At 38.0% G+C, this 22025-nt stretch overlaps 1 protein-coding gene and 1 long non-coding RNA gene across 6 annotated transcripts in view; one reads left to right on the forward strand and one right to left on the reverse strand.

Moving 5' to 3' along the window:
- Positions 1-22025, forward strand: part of LOC115347691 — a 46132-nt gene that overhangs the window by 18772 nt on the left and 5335 nt on the right. The window lies entirely within an intron of this gene.
- COL25A1 (collagen type XXV alpha 1 chain) overlaps positions 266-22025 on the reverse strand; it is a 133177-nt gene continuing 111417 nt past the window's right edge. For 3 of the 5 annotated variants that reach the window (XM_030029264.2, XM_030029247.2, XM_030029228.2), the window contains 7 exons: positions 17603-17656; positions 16325-16351; positions 15538-15591; positions 9894-9902; positions 9685-9771; positions 6798-6836; positions 266-6041 (listed from right to left, as the gene is read on the reverse strand). In XM_030029264.2, coding sequence (XP_029885124.1) covers positions 6039-6041; positions 6798-6836; positions 9685-9771; positions 9894-9902; positions 15538-15591; positions 16325-16351; positions 17603-17656 — 273 coding nt within the window. In that variant the 3' untranslated portion in view covers positions 266-6038. The remainder of the gene's footprint in view (positions 6042-6797; positions 6837-9684; positions 9772-9893; positions 9903-15537; positions 15592-16324; positions 16352-17602; positions 17657-22025) is intronic. The other 2 variants (XM_030029237.2, XM_030029254.2) reach the window with 2 other exon arrangements.

Raw genomic sequence — 22025 nt, forward strand, 5'->3', positions numbered from 1 at the left:
GCACTAGATTTCAAACTACAGATTGGCACAATGCAGCACACACTTTTTCCAATCCAGACAGACTAGAACAACTTTTTGCACCAACACTAAGAACTTTATAACTATGCAAAATCAGCACCAATGGTTGGATTAATATTTTAATAATTACACACTTTTTACATTATGAAAATAAATCATAAATAGTGTAAAAATAATTCTGAAGATCAACTTCTCACAAGCAAGAAACAAAACCCGAAGTACAAAACTGAAAGAAAACAAAACAGTATTCAACTGAAAAACAAGGAGAAATTTTAATAATAAAAACAAAAGCATGCTGTTTGATAGGGTTCAATTAAGTCAGGACCAGAGGCCACAAGAAAGTGGTAATTAATAACAAATTAAAATGGGTGATTAAAACCTTGCAATTCTTTACGCTACTCATCAAAAGAGGTCTCGTGACATATTTACAGTGCTAAGACACTCAAAATACTTCTACTATTGATAATATGATACTGACCCATGTGTTTTTGTCCCCCCAAGCATTGTAATCCTTGCCAAATTACTTTTCTTTGTATTTTTATCTCTTCTACTGCGTTTATGAGACCATTTGGAATACAAAAATAACGGCACATATAGATGAACTTAAAAAAGTAAAAAATACAAATAAAAATATATAATATTTTCCAAAGGAAAAAGTCAGATACATACATCTTAGTAACATTTTTAAAGTTGTGTGATATTTTCCCAAACATGTACAATAATATAAGAATATCCACATATATGTTAACAATATGTAAAACATTCTTCCACCAACCCAACTCTTCATAATACTTCAGAGAAGTGTGCAAGTACCAATGGTATCTGGGAAATTCATACAATTTCTTTTTTAAATAGAAACAAGTAAAACACTAACGGTCCCAGGTTAAGTTAAGGCCCCCTGTTTTCCAAAGAAAATTCAATTTCCAAGCAGCATTGATAATTGGATGCATTTAAAAACAAAATGAAACAAAAACAACACTCCAAATCCTTTTTTTAAATACAAGCTCCACTTGTTTTGTGGAGTATCTTTTTCAAATTCTGTCAGAAATGATGGTGGCAGGCACTTGTTTCTAACAGCATTTAATGAATCCAACCACCATGTAAAATATTTCAATAACAGAGGGTGCAAGAAAACCTTCATTTGTACATTACAGCAACATTCAGATCCATAAAAGCAAGTTGCAGAAAGAAAAAAAAAAAAAATCAGGTGTTAGTTTTAATTCTGGTCACTGAAATTGAATCATTTTTTTGCAACGACTAAAACCTACTTTCTTTTGACCACTATATTTGCAGATACTCGTGTTTTGTGTGACTCTCTAGTGTGAAAATTTAGGTCTCCCATTAGGTAAAATACAGAGATTTTAAAATGTAATTTAAGATGGTCAAGCAGCAGGGATTAGGAAACTTGAAAGGAAAGGTCAACTTCTGCATGCCTTGAACATCTTCATCACATTCAATAGACTGGGAGTATCCCTGCAGTTCTTACTCACCGAAGTGGTCCTGATTTAGGCAAAACCCCACTGTTGAAGTTGGTAATAATCCCCTTGTTGCTAAGCACAATACCTGGGTCCTTCCTTCTGCATGTCTCAAAAGCGCTTTGCAAGGGAAGGATGCATCACTCTCCCCATTTCATTGCTGGGGAAAGGGAGGCACAGCCAATTGATGAGCCTTGCATGGCTGAGCCCAGGTTTACAATCCTGGTTCTGTGGCAGTCAGTGGGACGGCTCTTTCTAAATCCCAACGGGATCCAGGATCCGAACCAACTTCTCCTGACGCAGCCCCCAGCCTTACGCAGCACCACCTTCCCACAAGGACCGAAGGTCTGCTCGTCTCATTTAGGGTTGCATCGTCTCTTCTGCTGGCGTAACTGATGCCGACGTGCACTCTTCCACGAGCGTAACACTCAGTGGAGCCAATGCTAACTTTCCACACTGTACATGAATCTTAAGAATTATCCCTTTTAAAACTGTACTTTACACACGTGGACGTATATGGATTTGATCATTCTGAAACTCATTCATACTACTTAACATGGTAGACTAGAAGAATATATAAGCAGCTGGATGAAGAGTGTCATTCTGCCTTGCTACACTATCAGAACGTGACATCAAAATCAGCAATAAATAAAAATATAAATCAAAAAAATACATTGTATCATTGTTCCATGAATTAACATTTCATGCTTTACCTCAGGAAAAAATAAAAAGGTGTCCAAAGCATCCTGAAAGAAAGATTCTCCATAGCTAATCTATGAATATGAAGACAAGGACCATGTATGTCAGACATATTCCATACAGTGCTTAAAAGACTTGCTGCTTCTGTAGCAGGACTTCTGCACAGTGTGGTTATAATACACTGGAGTAACAGATGATTACAAAACTTGGTATGAAACAAATACTGAAAACTCTCAAAGAAACAAGAATTAATCATACCTGAAAAAGTCAGGGATATAGAAACTGTGTAGACTAATACCACTACACATTTCTACAACTGAAAAGACTGGTAGAGGAACTACTGTTCCTGTCACAAACTAAACAAAACAAATCATATCTATTTGGAGGAATGCGACTAAAAGATACAACACCACACAGGTGGTTCAAACTGTAGCTTTGCCATCAAAAGAAAAAAGATATACTAGCACCAAAAATAGTTGCTTTTTAAACAAAATAAACATGTTGCAAGTCTTCACAGGGTGCTTTTCTTGATGAAACATTAAACACAATTCTTTTTTTCTTGTACTGAACATGCAACTTTTCTAGATACTGTTAGTTTTCATTTCAAGTCAATCTCTGAGATGCAAATATTAAAGTCAAATCTATAAATGTAGTTTAGCCTGTCAAATTAAATTGTTTATCTGCTGTTCACCCATGGTCATTGAAAGGGAATGAACCTTTCATGATACTGAACAATAGAGAAGCTTAAAAAAGTTAAGTAAGATTATTTGGGAAAAAAAAGTATTCCTACCTGGCGGGAGTTAAATAAAGAAATTACTTTACAAGACAGAAAAGAAAGTGAATAAAGGTGCTTAAGTGTTTCTTCAGCAGGGTCTCAGTGTCAGGGAGTTAAAGGAGAATTGAGTTTTGACTAACGCTTAACAATAGTGTCTATAATTATATCCTGAATGAAGAAATCATGAACCAAGCTTCTGCTAGCTTTATTGATGCATATGAGGACAGAAATGGATGCTGTGAGGACAGTTTAAAAATACAGATATACAAATCTAAAAAAATATGAAAGTGCTAATGACAGCATGCATTTAATAGCTCTTTAACTTGTTGCTATTTCTTAAATGAGTTGTTTGTGGACACTCTAAATATGGAATTGCTAAAACATCTAGCCAGATAGTAAACATCCTACTTGATTTTGCCTTTGAATACTCTGCGGGAGATTTAAAAAATATTTCGTCTTACTGTGTGATTGCCAGTATTTTATATTTTATAAAAACCTTCAACTTCCAGTCTTCACATCTATAATATACCTAGCCAAATGTACCGAGTCAGGACATAGGCATAAAAGACTCTTCTGTTAGGTGGGCAGCTTGCTCCTCAGCCTGTTGTTTTTTTGCGATAGTGCTTCTTAAACAAGCAGACTAAAACTGGCAAGTTGGAGGGCTTACATGGTGCTGCTCTTGTCCCCTTTCTGGGAAGTCCCTCATTCACATTACTGCTGTAGCACTCTGATTATTAACACTTTATATTCAGTCTATTCCATGTGAAGGCTTTTACTACTGTAATCATGATTATTCAAACAGGTTAATACTTGCATCTCTGAAAATTTAAGCACAGAAAAACTTTTTTCCTCACATCTCTGAACACTTGTTTATTTCTTACTATTGAAAAGATGGAACTGAGCAGTAAGAATATGTATATTCAGTATATGTATCTATATAGTGTTGGAATTTTGTTTTTATTTGTAAGGTACTACTAGATGGACGCCACTACATTAATTATTAGTTTAAAAAATCTGTGGAAGATTTTCCCCAGTGCAAAGCTGGTTTTGTCTCTGATATACCAAAATGACAACAAAGATTTAGCAAAGTGAAAGGTTGCATTATAGTGGCATTTCCATTGATCTGAAATTGTGAAGCAATATGAAAAGTGCAACCACAGCAGGTCCGCATCTTCACGCAATTTAGAAATGATGGAGCAAGCGAGAATGTGCATTCCAAGAAGGGCAAGGTGCCTGCACATGGATGGAGACAGGCTGCCTTCCTCAACGTTAGTTTTGGTCTACATATGAAAGACAACTCTCAGAAAAGTAACTAAAAAAGTTTGTGATCCTCCTGCTATACACTAGGAACGGAAGTGATATAAAAAGAATTTCCATCTGCCAAATATGGCACCATTTCTCATAAACTAGTCTCTCAAACTAACTACAGTGCACCATATGAAGACTCAAAACTGGAAAAAATACCTTGTGGCAAAAACTACAAATGTGCACAAATTAAGTATTTATAGCAATAAAAAAAGTGGAGAAGCAAAACTTTGCCAATCTTTCTCTAGAAAGCTAGTCATCTGAACAGAAATGGAGAAATATCGACACCTTTAACAGTGTAGCGCGATGACAAGTATGCAGTGGTAATCACACAGACTTGTTTCTCTCCAATGTTTTTTGAGTAATAATGTCCACTAAGGTCACTGTAACAGCAGAAAAAGAACAAGATGAATAAATCAGTCTGTGAAACACAAAAATAAATTCTTTTTTAGACTTAAAGGCTTCAAAGACTCTGAAATAAAAACTGTTAATACTGAAACAAGATGAACACATGGCTTGAAGCATTTTCTTCAATGCCATCATCACAAATGTTGAATAGATCATTGAAATGCATCCTTTATGGCAACAGTTATGGGAAAAGGAAACAAAATTAACCATAGCTTCCAAAATTCTGCAGCGAAGTTCAGCTAGTTTTGTGTAATTTAAACTGAATCACCTGAAAACCACACCATGGTACATATGTCTCTGGTCAGTTCCATTATCCTCCTCCTCCAGAGGATGTTCCGATTCATCCCCGCCTCAAGAATGCTTTTTCCTCCAGCAGTCCCAAAATACAATATGCAGAGCACATACTCTGTCCATCCTTGAGTAAGGTTGAGAAGCTTCTGGTCTCAGGCGGTGTCTGCCATCAAATGATCCCTGCAGCACCTCTGTAACCTCTTCAAACAACCCACAGAGAAGTCTGGTTTCTTCTTCAAACTTCTTTCCTTCTTGATTAAGGACTCGACAGGGCCTATCGTGAATGTCTTCACGACCGTGAGCAGTGCAAGGCAAACCGATGCTGATTAACAGGCGGGACCCTCTTTGATCAAAGGGGCCAGGTGACCCGCAAGACTGGAAGCCATCCACCTGCAGCTGGAACTCTATTCCCCAAAAATTCAAGGCCTCTTTCTATCCTCCTCTGGTTTATCTCTTTTTAGCGATAAGCCATGGTGTGACTCCCTTGAGATGACAAAAGGAAATGATTCAGAAGCTGGAATCAAAGGTCACCACGAGCAGCCATTTAGCACGTGACATGATCATACAACAAGCAGGTTTGGCACACAAACTCATGCTTTTAGTCCATACAAGCAGATATGGTGGCATGAATCAGTGAAGTGTTTAAGATAGACATGGAAGCCAAGTCAGTAAACTCCAACAGCAACTGGTACAGTACATTTGATAGCATTTTGCTCTTATTTGGTCACAATTTCTTGTAAACTAGTTCGTGGCACTCATTGTCCATGCAGGTCCACAAGCCAAAATATAAGAATTTACAGAAATAATCAGATTTCTATTATTGATCGTTGTATTGAGATCTCTCTCTCATTAGAGAGAGAATCTTTGCAGGTTTACCCTGCAGTTATATATCATCTAACTGCAGGTGTAAGTGAAAAAAAGATGTACAAATGGACTATTGCAAACAAGTAGAAGCAGCTACATGTAAACATATCTCAGACTTGTAAAATCGAATTTTCAGTTTTCAGCTATAAATACAAAAAGTGGAGCACTATATACACAACTTCATGCTTGTAAGGTTAGATTCATCACTGCAGAGACAAAAAGAGATACAGATTAATCAAATTAGTAAATCAGTATTTCAGATTTCTATTCCAAATACATAGATATGGTAGAGTTGCAAATGCAGATAGTTATTCCTCAGCACCAGCTATTCTTCAGAGATAAATGCACCCAGGATTTCACTTATGCTTTATGTTTTCTAATGTATTATACGCCAGTATCCCTCCACCTACATTATTTTGAATGCTATGTTTTAAAATCTAGCACTGTGTAGGTTAAATCTTTACTAAAATAATGTTGCTAGTTAACATTAGCATACAACATAACAACCAGGAGAATGTATTGAGGAATAGAAAGGTAAGGCAAAGAGGAAGGCAGGATGCACTGTTCTTCTAGGTATCCCGGAAAAATAATATAATAGATCAATATAAATATTTGATAGAAATCCCATATCCATGAGCTTTTATAAAGAATGGGAAGCAGTGATCATGTGCAGAAACCAAAGGATGTGTGAGTCTTCATATGAAAGAGAAAAGTCTTGGACTTTCCAGAAGTCTAATGCCAACTGTTCCTACAATACTGCCTCAATGAGTTATTACTTCTACATGTATTACAACCTCATCACACCCACTACTGCCATGCAGAGGTCTTATTTTGCATTGCTGCATACATCTGTCTAAGAGGCTCTGAAGTATATCCTGATACTGTTCAGTATGACTGTGACAGGCTTTTCTGTGTGCCAAGGACGTACTGCCCCTGAAAAGAAAAAGCTCTGCCCATCCTACCTTTTGCCAACAGCCAGGCATTGGTAATCCATCGGGACCCTGTTTCGAGAGGAGGGGAGAAGGAAAAAAAAAAAAAAAAAAAAAAGAACATTCTTAAGTTTGATAGGATAGATATTCCATCAATATCTGTTAGAACAGCTGAAGCAGCTCTGACTTTTTATCTAGTAAGTAGCTACCAGTTCCTAACTTATTTCCTCTCTTGTTCTCAAGGTGAAGGAAAAGCCAAAGGAGAGAAGGTTTACACTGTAAATACATATGTGCACCTCTCTGCCATAAAGATTTGGTTTTCCCTAAATCATTAGAACATCTTCATCAGTTTCTTATTGCTGTTAGAGCTCAGGCTGCATATATTTAAAATATAATCTGTTATTCACAACAATCTGTAGCTGAATGTACAAGTTCAATGAGCAAAAAAATATTATCACTTTTATCTGGAGGGTATTGGCCCCTAGTACAAAGTTAACCCAATGATAAGGTAGCAAGACTCAAATTGGAATAGGATCTTTTCTGTTCACTTTCATTCTTAGCTTTTGAATGAAGCAGCAAAATCTTAAGGCCTGAACATACCTCAAGTGACACAGTGGAAGAAAACATCAGTGGTGGGAACAGGGCAGTACAGCAGCACTGATTATTTTATCGCTTAGACAATATGGCCATCTAATTTCTTCTTACGTTAGTGGAAGTCACTTCATTTCTTTTCTGTCGTCACCCTACTTTCACATATCTCCATGCATCCACTAAGATCAGAGCCAACTTTTGACCACAGTCATACTGGTTTTCATGGAACTAATTCCAACTTACATGGCTATACAGGGCTTATCCAGAGAGTTACATGCTCAGAATTAGGAGCACGTATCATGTAACTAGACTATAAATGAGCAGAAAAAAAGATCAGGCCTTGACATTTGTTAGAATATAGAATAACAATGCCTATTATGTGAATTTACATGTGAAGATAGTGGTTAATGAGAATTTTTGAATGTGATTGCATGTAATCTGATGGGAACAGCTTGCTGCCTAAAGCAAGAAACAGTGCTGTTTGCTTAGCAGCTTATTCTAGTAATTACCTATAAACAGAATATTTTTCATCCATTGTTTGTTAGTGAATCTCCAGATATAAATGATAATACAGAGAAACATTTTTAAATTACAAAAGCATGCTTGATTATCCCCAACAAAATATGAGATATGGTTACCATTAATTGGAAGCAAACAAAATGGACTATGGAATAATCTTAATGGACTATGTATTTAAGATTAAAATCCATTGACTTCAAATTAGAAGCGCTATAGTTGAAATAAAATCTACTTAATTTAACATTCATCTTAGAGAACCGTGCTTAACCACCAAACAATATCAGAACATGCAGATCAAATTTTTCTGCGAACAATTAAAAAGAAAATCTTCCTTGTATCTTTAAGAGGAAATGTGTATGTACTGTTCTTTTTTTTTTTTTCTTTTTGTAAATGGAAAAGAATTTAAACTTACTTTGCCGTTAAATAAAAATAACTGTTGCCAGATTGGTACAAGGGAGAGGGTCAACAAGTAGCATTTTAGTATAGGTGGGAACTTGAATTCATGCTAACATAGGGTGGGGAGTGTTGTGTGTATTCCAGGAAGGTAAGTTCCAAGGGTAAGACCATTAAATTGAAGACGTTAAATAACAAAGACAGTGAGGGTTTGGGCTGCAGACCGTTATCTTCTTACAAACCTCAGGTAAGCTTTTCATTTCCAGATCTGTTTGAATACTATTTTATGAACAGGCCAGACACCAAAAATATTACTTGTGTAAGGTCTGGGAGTTTAGGCTCCAGCTTGGCTTACTGGAAACCTATGACTTGATTTTTAGAAATAATATTTACATCATTCTGCACATGACTCTCATTTTGGCCAAATCCTGAAAACATGCACCTAAGACTGCATGGATTTGAAAGGAAGTCCAGGGTGCAGAGTAGCTCTGGGACAGGCTAGGGTGAAGAACTGAGCCAGTGCAGGCGAAAGTCATCAGACTTGATTAGAAGTGGACATAGTGCTGGATTTCTAGAAAGACTTGCGTTCAGGGTGAGTAAGGCAATGGGTATTTTGTGAGGAAAATAACAAACCGACGATTCTCAGGGAAAATGTAGGAAGGACACAAACTTATAAATTGCCATGTGATGTAGGAACAAACTGCTGAGAGTTAGGTTTGAGGTGTCAACAAAAACGTGTGTTTTCTCACTGCGGTTATGATCAGTGAAGCAGCTGGTTCATTCATGCACATGCATGTGTTATGTGAATAATGTAAAGTCAGCTCAGAAAAACATTACTTTACATTGAGAATGGCTGACTACAAACAAAGGAACCGCATGCAGGGTTGGTAGGAAAGAGAAATACTGTACCAATTGGCAAGGGGCATCCAGCCCATCCAGGCCAGGCTGGCCTGGCTCCCCTTTTTCCCCCTTAATTCCACGGAATCCCTGTTTGTAAAGATTAACTTGCAATGTTACTGTCAAGGAAATGCCTTCAGTATTGACTTAGCTGGAGCGAACAAATAACAACAGAGAGGAAAGAGGAGCAAGCTGACAGCTGTGGTGTGATTTTAACCTGTGGGGCACTGACTCTGCACATCCCAAATTTGGTTCCTTTCCAACATGTTTGGCAGAAATTCATTAAAACAAACACCAACAAACCCCACAAATTTAGCCTGAAGGTCCTAAGTCTGGTGCTTTAAACCAAATTAGGAGGTTGACAAAGTCTGCTCCAGAATTTGCCAGAACTTGAGATAAGGCTGCATTAATAAAGGGTAGCAGGTGACAGAGTAGCTGGTGCTTGTTCCTCTCCCCTCATTTCTTATTCCATCAGTCTACAGCAGGACGATCGATTGTCCAATACACAAGTGAGACGTACCAATGGGCAAGGTGCATCTAATCCAGGAGCACCCTGTTCTCCTTTCTCCCCTTTAGGCCCCTTTTTGCCTTTCTTTCCCTTTTCCCCCTGTGGATACAATGGTTTGGATAAAACAAGTTTCATTCTTTTGGAAAAAAAATTAAAGAAAGATTGGTTTAAAAGTTTGGGTTTTTCTTTTTAAGCCAATGGAGAGCTGAAAGGACACTTACCACTGTGTTCTGGTTTGGATGGTGCATTATGTGGAAAAATAAATTATATGATCACAAGCAAGAACTGCAATCAGTCGGTATTAGTTTGTGTTGGTATTTCATATCAATATTACGAAAGTTTTGAATCCTAGAACACAGCTTGAAATCATTGATTTCTTGAGAGAGAGGCAAATCTGCAAATCCCCCCAATCCACAGTCCAAAATAAGAGGTCTCCTATTTGTTCTAAGTGATAGTACTGACGTGCACATGCACATTAAGCTGAATTTATCAGCTTCCCTAGAAGATTTGTCACTAGTCCGAAGTAACTTTGCAAGAGCAGAGTCCATCGGCATAGTCTCTCTAAAAAAGACCTGTGGCACGGATGCTTTGCAGGGACAGCTGGTCTCTAGCTAAATTCTATCGACCTCTATGGTGTCACGTCAAGGGTGAACTTGGCCTGGAGCATCCTTTGCTGAAGTGACCCTTTGCACTCTGCTAAGAGTTTGGGACAAATCCTGTTCTCAGTGGTGTCCACAGACACCCACAGACATCACTGAGGGTGCGCTCCTGTCACTCCAAATACAACACCACCGTTTCAAACCCTGTTACAGGAATCAAAACATTCAAACTGCTTGATGGAGAGGTGCTGTAACACTTTCAATGATTTCATAATGTCTTGGTATCATAAAGTAGTCAGAAATGATAATTAGATTATTTAAATATTCCAACATTTAAATGTTCTCTCTACTGCAGGCAATGTTTCATCTTCTTATTTTACTGAGATTCAGTCCTTTGATTTCACACAGAGTTTTCTTTTTAAATGTAAAACTTCCAATGCTTTCATTACTCATGGAAATGAGTTGACTCCCCTCAACAAAGCTACCTGCAAAGATGACCTCACCTTCAAGCAGTGTAAGATCTTTAGAGCGTTCATTTTATAATTGATTTCACACCAGTTGATCACAATGGTAAATGAGTTTCAGGTTTGCTCTCAATTTCACAAAAATCAAAAAAGGTTCTGTTAAAAAAAATGAAACAAATTGGACTAGGATTGTAAAAAATGGGATAGGAAGGATGAGTAAATCAGGAATATCACAAAGAAATGGGAAAAATAGTCATAGGAAAATTAGTATGACATTGGAGAACCAGCAAGCGAGGTTGTGGCTATTGGGAGGATTTAATTTGTGAGGAAAAGGGTAAAAAAGACAGAGGAATTGTAAGGAATGAAGGTAGAAGGAGAAGGAAGGAATGCCCCTTTGGAAAGACAGATGGATTTTGGTGAAGCATAGTAAATAGACATTTAACTAGTTCCACACCAGTACAGAAAGACTTAATCCATTAACAAGAGAGAAAAACCATTTTTACACAATTAAAAATAATTAGCTATATCATATTTTAAAAAGGAAGGAAAGCACGTTATTCATTTAATATCATAGCATACTTGACACTTTCAAATGAAAATATCTTTTCCATGAACAAAACATACTGCATTCATGACACGATTGGAACAAAGTTTCTTGTCTATCTTTTCTGTGTGCCAAAAAGTCGCAGGACAATATTAGGAAAACAGCAACCCAAACGTTACCCTTCTTTACCCAAACGTTACCCTTCTTTACCAAATTATAAGATTGTGATGTAAAACAATCCCCACCAGTCAGGAACTGTAAATTGGCTAAGTTTTCATCTGAAACCTACAAACATGACAGAGTAGCACAGAAGCCCAACAGTTTCAGGGTCAAATCTCATGTTATTTGTGCTCAGTGTAACACCAATTATTTGCTGTGAGTGTATGCAAGCACAGAGCATGGACATACTCCAAAAATTATTCTGAAAACGGACAGAACAGTTTGGTTTCTGACTCTTTTCTATATCTTTAGGACTCATATTTCTTTAACTTGTTGTGTTACAAGTCATAAGATAACTATTTAAACTTCCAGTTCTGCAGGGCAAACCCATGATCTTATTCAAAGCAACGCAGCAGTCATCTGAGTAGAGAATAGTCTGGATTTCCTGAGTACTTTACTACTTTTTCCACAGACTGAGTTCTTGTTTCTTAATCTTCACCTCCTTAGCCTGAACTATAGAGATCCACAGAAGATACAGAGAATCTACAGCTGATGAAGATTAAAAAAAATTCCTTCCTGCCCTTCCTCAGTGCCGACAAAAATACAAAGTTGTGGCACTTCTGTAACGCTGTTATGGTTGGAACAATCTCCAATCCTCACATGCACAGATTTTCATAAATGCAGAGTGTAGGGAGAAAAGGATGGGCCTTTTTCCCCCAGGTGGAAAACCAGTGGCCTTTCCAGCCACTGTTGTGATACATCATACTCCTCTGTCAATATTTATAACAAGAGACACAACTGCACATTTGGGATCAGGGCCCCCCTTCCCTCCCTCTCCCCACAACACAATCTCTACCTTTTGTTAAAGGTTATTCCTTTTTAAAAGGATTTTTTTTTTCCTATTCATACAACTTGAAAATACAAAATCAATTGTACAAACTTTTTTTGTGCTGAGTGCTCCTGGACTATAATTTTATATGAGTAATTACAGCTAGAACACTTTTAAAAATTATTTTTACAGCCAAGTTAAGCAGACATTATAATGCAAACACTGACTTGCTTTCACTGTAGCAGAACTACTGACAGGCTAAAATAAAGATCATCAGTCTAGGACTCATCTCAAACTGAAGAAGTAAAGATTTATTCCCTGCCTGTTGTAGCATGTCTGTGAAAAAAACAAGCATCACTGGTTCTCAACAGAATGTTTGTAATGATATGTATTTTTGCAGTGCAATTTGAATTAAGTTTCTTAACTAGAAACTCACTAATCTCAACTTCTGCGATGTCAGTCTAACAGCCAATGCTGTAGGGAATATTTAAAACCCAAGAAATCACGAGCTGGATGCTCAACTTGTAAACTGCTTTATCTCTATTGAAATGGGTGCTGTTACACCAATGTGGTCATAGATAATTAGTAATTTACTTAAGGAAAAACGTCAGAGCAGAGAAAATTTGTTATAATGAAAGCTTCTATTAATTGCATTGCTTTGTGTCTTTTGAGAGTCAGCCTTCCATTTGGAAAAGGAACTATTGATGCAGCTAAGATGGTTTTGGTGAAACCAGTTTACTTGCAAGATACAAGTATTCCCTCATTTCTGGAAAAAATCTGTCAAAACTGTGCAACAGAAGTCTGCTTCATGGAGTTCTCAACTCTATCTTCCCTGATTTTTCACTAAGACAGACCTTCCTTTGCCTTCTAATTTTCTTTGAATATTCTGAGAATTTTTAAGGCGGAGATTCCATCTTTGTTTTTACTCTACAGACTTCCTGGCAATCCTCTTAATCTGAAAGCCCGTACGATAACATAGTTTCTGAAATATCTGTCAGACTTGCTAAGTACCTTATCCCATGCATTCTCCTCAAGAAACAGGTTTCGCCTGTTGCTGAATTTTTAGGGGGATGAAGGACTAGACTGCCTGTCCTGCAGCCCAAGAGAACAAGGCTCCACAGGAAGCTTGAATCGCAACTGAACTCCAGAAAGGGCCTGACCGTGCCTTGTGGCCACACACAATTCCCTTGCCCCCTTGCAACTGGAGGTCCTGTGTTTGAGCTATTTAGTCAGTCTCTGGGAGTAATGAACTAATACCCAAAAGCAGCATGCTGGACTCTGGGACATTAAAATATTTTTACATCCTGAGGGCAAGAATCTCAGCTGTTCCATTTTCACATGGTACCATATTTATAGAAGTCAGCTGTTTTACCAGCTTTCCAGCTTTTCTTCCTGTATTTTGTCTGCCTATCTCTAGCTGTACATGGAAACACAGACTCAGAAGGTCTGGTTGGAAAAGACTTCTGGAGGTCGCCTAGTCTAACCTCCCAGCCTGAGCAGGACGATTTCTGACCCTAGATCAGGTCAGACCAGACCAGGTCCTGCAGTCCTCCATGGGTTCAGCTACCTCTCTGGGTAAACTGTCCCAGTGCCGTGCTGCCCTTCTAGCGAACAAGGTTTTCCTAATAGCCACTCCGAACCCCCCAGGAGCAGCTTGTGGTCCTGTCTTTTCCCATTTGCCGTTACCTAGAATAGTTTTGCTCCATCATCTTTGTATCTCCCCTTCAAGTAGTTTGGCCTCCTCTTTGTCAGACTAAGCCAGTCCACCTCCTTTAACCTCTTCTGTTGGTTGCGTATGCCCCAGGCCCCTGCCAGCTTGGTAGCCTTCTTCCTCTCAAATTTCTCAGGTTTTTCTTGAACTGGGAAGATCAAAATACCATCTGCAGTATTCAAGCAACCTCACCAGGATTGATTAAAGAGGGGTAATAACTTATTTTAATCTTCTGGACGCAACCCTTCTAATGCATCCCAGTATGAGAACATACTGTTAAGCTCATTCCATTTGGCACCTACTCTAACTCCCACTTAGCACAGGCTGGCCATTTTGCCAGTCATCTATCAGAGCTGGCAGTTATCAGTTACACCTTTCTACTGATAACCGCTCTCAAAAAGACAAGCTGTTCGCTTGTGACAGACAGACCTGTAGTCTTTCACAGCAAGCAAGAGCTCGCCATTCATTGTGATTACTCTGCCAGGTCAGACCCTGCCTTTATAATATTCATAGAGCACCTGCTTAAGCAACAGTAGTTCTGCCAAATCAGTGCCTTACCAGTGATCTCTGAGCTCAAAATAAGCAGTATAACAAGGGACAGAAGGGAAGGATACATTTCATAGTACCCTTACCAATGCACTGGGAACTGTTTTGCCTGACAGTATCAAGAAAAGGAGGTGAATTCAAACAGCCATGGTGACTTTTTAACCCTGTTTCTTGTTTAAGAAACCGTGATGGGACGTGGACCTGGTATAACCCTGTACATGTTAGCTAGGCAAAAATCTGAACTAGAAAAATCACCTGCTGTGTGTATGGACTTTTATATAAAGTGGCTTGCTGTGAGTGCTAATTCAGCAGTTTTAGTAACTGGGTTCTGTGGTGATTAGAAATAGGATAGATTTGCTCATGAGCTTTGTCTGCATGCATTTAGTCCTAAATTGCTTTTTACTAAACATATTTCCAAGTCACTGCGTCTGGACAGTGAAAATGAAGTTAGGCTGTTTCTGTTAACTTCACTGTCTAGCTGGTTTACCAGAACGGTTGAATATATGATTCAATTTAAATCCACAAGTATCACGAAGTACTTAATTGTAAATAAGACACATTGCCAAAAATAAAAATTGAAAGAGTTCCTGTCCTTATCCATTTGGTGTGGGACAGGTAGTGTGTACAGGCATGGTACACTAGGATCAACAGTTATACTGCAAATACTGCCAAGGAACAGAGCTGGGGTCTTCAGTATAAAATTACTACCACAATGACACATTTCAGTGATGTCTGCATTAAAAATTTCAGGCTGACAAGGATTTTCAGCAAGTGTAGGATGGATTGGAGAAAATGAGCCTAAAAACAAGCTGTGCTTTAGGACATGTTGATATTACTAGTTCTGTGCCTAAATTTTTGTGGGTTTTCATGATTTTGCTTAGCATGTATCTGTGACCTGCCTTTTGGCACACAGTAGAAACAAAGATAAGTTTTAATGGGACAATTTATAGCATAAAGACAGCAGAACTGACTAGGCTGAGGAATCAAGCAACAGTTAATAACACTGTGGTCACCTTTTCTCCCTTTTCTCCTATATCACCCTTTTCTCCTCGAGGACCGGGGAAACCCTATAAAAACAAAATGGACAAAGATAGGTCGACTTTTAGTCACATGCAGGTTAAGCTTTCAAATACTCTTGGAAAACATAAAAAAAGATGATTTCACTACATGCTTTGTATGTATATGTGTGTTATGTGTGCACACATGCATGCACACAAGAGCCTGTGAGACAAGTAAGTCATTTTGCCAGCAATGGAAAGAAATCATATCACTCAAAATGGCAATAGTCCATGCTATGTAGCATATGTACATTCTGGAAAAGACTCCTCCAAGTTAGAGGTTTCAGTGTAGGACTAGAGGAAAAGGCTTTCAGTAAGTCTTTTCAGCATGCCGAAGAAAGAGCCTATATTTTGAAATGTATCCCTTACAGGTTATGGAATTATTCTCTTTAATTAGGGTAAATTTACTTAACCAGATGTTAGTGACTCCTTGTGCTTCTACAGCTGAGTCACAAGTCTGAATATTTTCTTACCAAGCACAGTTTTTCAGCCTATTGAGTTCCAAGGGACCAACTACTTGTATTACTAAGCACTGTATCTGGTGGGGTCTGTCGATAAGGGCCATATATTGCATAATCTTTGTCCTCTTTATCATAGAGACAGAGCAAATGCAGCATTTTGCACACTCTTTGTATGTACTGCATGCACACTAAATGGAAACAAAGGTATAACGCTCAGTAAGCTATTTCTTGAAAGACGCTTACCTACCATTAAGAGTGTATTGGTCATACATATTACTTACATCAAGGCCAGGCTCGCCATCTTTGCCCTGCCAAAGAACCATATAAACTAAATTAGTGTCCCTAAGCTGTGATACCATCGGCCGCCTGGATGGCCGACTTCTGCGATCCCTCTATACAGTGGTACCCCATGTTGCTAAGGCTGTACACGCAGCATTGCCGTTAGTGAAGGACATTTCTGTCAGTGTTTAACATTTCCAGGAACTGATAACTTGACTGTAAAATTTTGCTTGACTGTAAAATTATGTTTGTATGCAGATTCCAGGAGCAAGCTAAAAATACAGAAAGCCTATCATTTTTCATTTTTAGTTCACAGGAAGGGGAAACAGAAATTGGATTTTTTTTTTTAATTTAACTCGCAAAAGTGACCCTCAGATAAACATGCACTGCAAGCTAATTTAACACTCCACGGAGCCTGAAAACTGTCTCTAGTCATTGACTCCTGATCCAATTAAATGGATCCAATTAAACCACGAGTCTGTATTCCAGCTTAAATTAATTAATCAAACAGATTAGACTAGAGAGGGTATGGAAACATCGCAGGTCTCTTGCAAAGGCTGGTTGTGCCTGGCCAAGCACATTTACATGGCCTTTCTTGTGTCAAAGTATGGAACAGACATGTATGTGTACACACCTGACCCAGTTATCAGCAAAGTAAACAGAGTAAGTCAGCTGATTTTATTGGGGCTATCCTCGTTAGGCCAAAGGAAGTTCTCACTCATATTTTAGAAACGGATGATATCATTTAAATGGTTGATTTGAAGCATACCATCTCCACCTATGAATGATCAACAATGAACTTCTGAAATTGCTTCTGAGCACACACCACACACAGAAATTAAAACAAAACTGGTCTCTGAAGTGTCAAACAAAACAAAAATATAATGGTGCAGTAGCCTTGCAGCACGGAAATCCAAGCAGTTTACTGACATTAAGAAAATCACACCTTTCCACTGTTCATCCTGACCTCCTGCCACTCTTGCATGGTCCCCAGACAGCTGATGGCCACAGGCTGCAGAAACAGGAGCACTCGCATTCTGGATTTCCTCTCTCTTGCTGGTTCATGTCAGGTCTGTTTCATTACTTTTGCATGACCATGTGAATAGGTAGAAATCTAAGTCTGCGATGCAGACCAGTGACCTTGCACTGTCAGGGATTATTATCTATCTTTGCCTTTTTCCAAATAATTGTATTGCTAGGTGAAAAGCAGTCATAAAGCACACAACGTTTAATCAAGGCGTGATGAAAAGCACGATGTGTACAAACTACGTGCAACTTACAGGCAAGCCGTATGGTCCTCTGGGTCCAGGGTCACCTACAGTTCCCTTTTCACCCTAAGAAAAGATTACAGAACAAGCAAACAAAACCATTGTCTATCTTAAATAGAAATAATCTCTACCAAGTGCTTTAGGTTAAAGTTATGCATTCCTAAATCTTTTGAGTGAAAAATATCCAAGCTTGTTTATTTTTATCAAATGATTCAGGGGGTGAAGAGAAGGTGTGTATTAGTTTCTAGGCAAAATGAGCTTTCGGATATATGATACTACATTTGTTTTTAAATCCATCAGTAACTGAAAATATTTTTCAAACTGAACTTGCACCAATTTAAATTTTAAGCTTGTAACAGCTGCAACATCAGACTCAGTAAAAATCCAGTGTTGTAATGACAACTGAGGATATACAGCATCAAGCTCCAGCACAGCAGCTGAGATGCAACACAGTGACAAGCAAAAACAATGTGTCAATCAAAGCTTGTATTTATGCAGGCAATGCTATTAACAGTGACATTGTGAAGATTATCCCGTGCACTGTACTGTGTTGCTAACTGCTCTATTGGATTCTAGATTAGTGACGTAAATACCCTGGTTTATTAAATCACAACTGTATTAATGTGCAAGACAAACAAGTACAGAGATTACTCCAGAAGTTTGATGTCATGCTGCACTAAAATCTATGGAAAAATTACCAGTTTCCAGAGGGATGCTACCGAAATCACTTTGCAAGTTTAATATAGAGAAAACTTTTCCAAATGAAATGAAATTTCAAGGTGACAGATTTCAGGCTGACAGTAGCAATCATCTTTGCTCTCCAATTGTTCTTCATCAAGATTGATATGGAGTTAAACTTCCCAAGTCAGCCAACATTAGCCCATGTAACTGCGAGCACAGCCCTCTGTGAGCTTGTTAGTGAGGCAGGGCTGGTAAGTAGGTGCGGGCAGCAGTCTTGTTTCAGACTGTGGTGCTGTTTCTTCTGAATACAGTTCAGCAGAAAAGCCATACTCTCTTGAGAGAGCTAAACTGCTCAGAGTGTTGATGAGATTAAAAAAAAAAAAAGTCCTGACCACCTCCAGTTTTCAGAGCTCCTACTTTGGATTTGTTACGGAGGGTTATTTGGATCCCTTCTTCGCCTCCTTTCCTTAACATAACCTAATGCAAGGCTTTGTGCAAGGCTCCTGGCACGCAGAAATGCTGTGCTTCATCCTAGCAATTGCTGCACTTAAGCTCTTGAGACAATTCTGTGTACGAGATCCTCTAAAAACCTGGGTTATTTACTACTCATTGTTAATTGATTACTCTATTATTAAAAGCACAAGACAGAGATGTAGATGGGTGCTTAATTAATAGCGGTGATCATCAGCACAGCCAAGTCCCTTAGCACAGCTCTGAAAATGGGCTGCTAAGTCTCAATTTTGTTGACTGGATAATACAAAAAAGCAGGCACCAGAATAAACTGAGTCTGATCCTGTTGTTGAATAATCACAGCAGTAAGGAGTTTGTCAGAGTAACTGACAGTTGATTTATTTTAGATATTTCATATTTTTACATAGGTGGACACTGTCTATACTCACTTCAGTCTAGTGGTGATTAGATGTGTGATGTGTGATCCTTCTGGATTCTGTTAATGCCCAGCCATTTCTGAGCAGCACTTAGGCTGGATGCCCTTGCAGAACAATAGGAGGTATTGGGAAGTAACAGCTGATTTTCAAAACAGTAAATCCCTTGCAGCTTTAAAACTTTCTGCTGAGAAGAAACTAATGTGCTGACCTATGTATATAACTGTTTGATCAATACTTGAAATATGTCAAGACTAGTTAAGTATCTTTTTCTTAAATCTTCAACAGCAAAGACGACTGTACAAAGTCCTCTCAAGATAGGCCTATAACGTTGCTAAACATATGGTAGACATAAAGATACTCAATGTATCAGTTTAGGAAATAATCTCATCTGTTATGTAAGAATATATTTAGAGAAATGTATCTCACAATTTTTTGCCTCCAATACAAAGCACATGCTGAAATGTGTTTGGAATATCAGATGAGGTCCTGAATGTTTATGGATTATATAAGATTGATGGACTGTCACGGGCATACTGCCCTCAGCCATCACGATAAAGCATTTCCTTCAGGGAAACAGACATTCGCAAACTTGAAGAAGGTTTTTAATATCTTTTTGCAAGACAATTCATCAGTGCCCAAAGCACAGAAACCATAGCCTTTGTTTTTGCCTCCTATGTCACTCAGGATCCTGAATCATGGGTGAATATGGACTACCATTTGCATGAATAACGCTGCATAAATGGTGTCTCCAGTGAGACTGATATGGAGATTCCATAACACTGCCATGGTGACAAACATTTTAACCAAATTAAAGAGAATGCACTTTCCCTCCCAGTACAGAACATGTGTAGTGATGACAGTGTTGCACGGGCTACACATCCGAGAGCCAAAACCAAGCTCAAAACCCGGTCTTTGCCATCAGGACAAGAGTTTCAGGAAATTAGCATTTCATTAATTTTGTCTTTCGGCTTCTTTTAGATGGACAAGTTGGATACACATTATGCCTGTCGTTACCCTTCAGGTTTACATGTCCCCTTTCACTAGTAGTAGTTTAAGATGTTTATCTGTTTACCAATGTTCTCTATTTTCCCTCAAGACAATATATAAGAGAGATTAATAGGTACACAGCCAGATTCAGAGGCCTATTATGATCAACTCCTCCAGTTAATGAAGATGGTCTCAGTAAAAGCTCTCTAAGCACCTAGCAAAATGGTATTTTCAATAGCCAAAGAATTTATTAACGACTGTAAGACACCAGCCTAATAAATGGTATTAATTCACACTGTTAATTACAATTTCTGTTTTCTACCAAAAGAAATGCACAAAACCACAGTATTGGAATGTTCACCAGTATCATACTTCAGGAAGTGTTAAAAGCTGTGTTAGCTTTTAATAATCAATGAACAGTTTTAAAGTTTAGAGAGAAAACTACACGGTTAAGCTCACACAGTGAGTTAATAGCGCATTTGTTCTAAAATTCATGTTTTCCTATTTTCTAGTGACATGCACTGTTTTCCTAGTCTACTTTCTCGCCATCTAAATAAGTTTTGCATAAGGACTGTGATATTTTCTATTTTAATTAAATAGCTGAATTGGAAACAAACTAACCAACCCTAATTTGCACAACAGTCCTACCTAAGAAGAGTAATTCAGCATTGCCTCAAATGCAGTCTATGCAAAAACGAATCCACGATTTCTACACAAGAAATCACTAGGCTTCAGTTTGATTATACTTGCTTTCCTTAAGTTTTAAGGAGACCTAAATATATAGTGACCAGCATTTTACATTTATTCTCTTAAAGTGAGATTTTCTTTCCAAATTTTAAATAATGTGGATTTAAGAATGTGGTTATGTTTCATGTTAGGAATCCCTAGTGCCCGTCTAGGTTAATATTGGCCCAAGGTTTTTCATATCAGTGTGGAAAAAATGTGATCCTGTCCAGTGATAGTGAGCAGTGACACTATGCACCATTTTTAATTAAAAGGCAAAGTATGAAATCTGCAGGCAAAAATGTTTTCCTCCTGCTTTCACATAAACAAGTTCATCAGTTGCAAATGCAAGTTGTAAATCTGCATTAAAAACACGTGATTTGTTATTTAGATAGTGAGACATATATTAATGCCAGACACCTGTTAAGATAACTATGCTACAAACAACTTCTCCCAAACAGTATTGAATAATTAAATGAACAATTAGAGCGATAATCTTGCTAGTTGATTGCTTGGAAAAAAACCTTCCATCTTTCTTGTGAACTTCCTCCCATTCATTTAGCTACACAGAAAATGGCGGGTGTGCAGGAATTTCTTGTACACCTTAGTTTCTATATTTTTTCAAATCTGTCCCTCTGTGCTCATGCAATTATTGAACCAATTTACATCACAGAAGTTCCTATCCCCTTTGTAACTACTACTTGACAACAGCCATGGTAGGCCTGATTCCAGAACCAGCTGTATGACTTATTATGACCTCAGATAGTTTCATAATAATAACCAATTATAGTTATCTTCCATACATTAGAAGAATAGTTTGCATTATAGCACATGGTTTCTGAAAGAAATTTCAACCGGTAGTACATAGGCAGATCCTTCAAGATAAAGGTTCATAATGCAAGAATGAAATGTACAGTATTTATATATGCTTCTACATGTATAACTCATCTAAATTATTTCCTGAAGTTCAAAAGATGATGTTCAACTATCTTCACAGAGTTGACAGAAAAAAAAGTTATGTCCTAGTTGAAAAAAAGACTTGAATCTGTAATCCCCTAGGAAAAAAGGAAAAACACCCAAGTCCTTCAGACAGTTAACTAGCCTGAGTAGTTTTGGACTACAGTGCCTGTCTTTTATTTATTTCTCAACACACAGCT

The sequence above is a fragment of the Aquila chrysaetos genome, chromosome 1 (genome assembly GCF_900496995.4).
Source record: "Aquila chrysaetos chrysaetos chromosome 1, bAquChr1.4, whole genome shotgun sequence".
Classification (NCBI taxonomy): Eukaryota; Metazoa; Chordata; class Aves; order Accipitriformes; family Accipitridae; genus Aquila; species Aquila chrysaetos.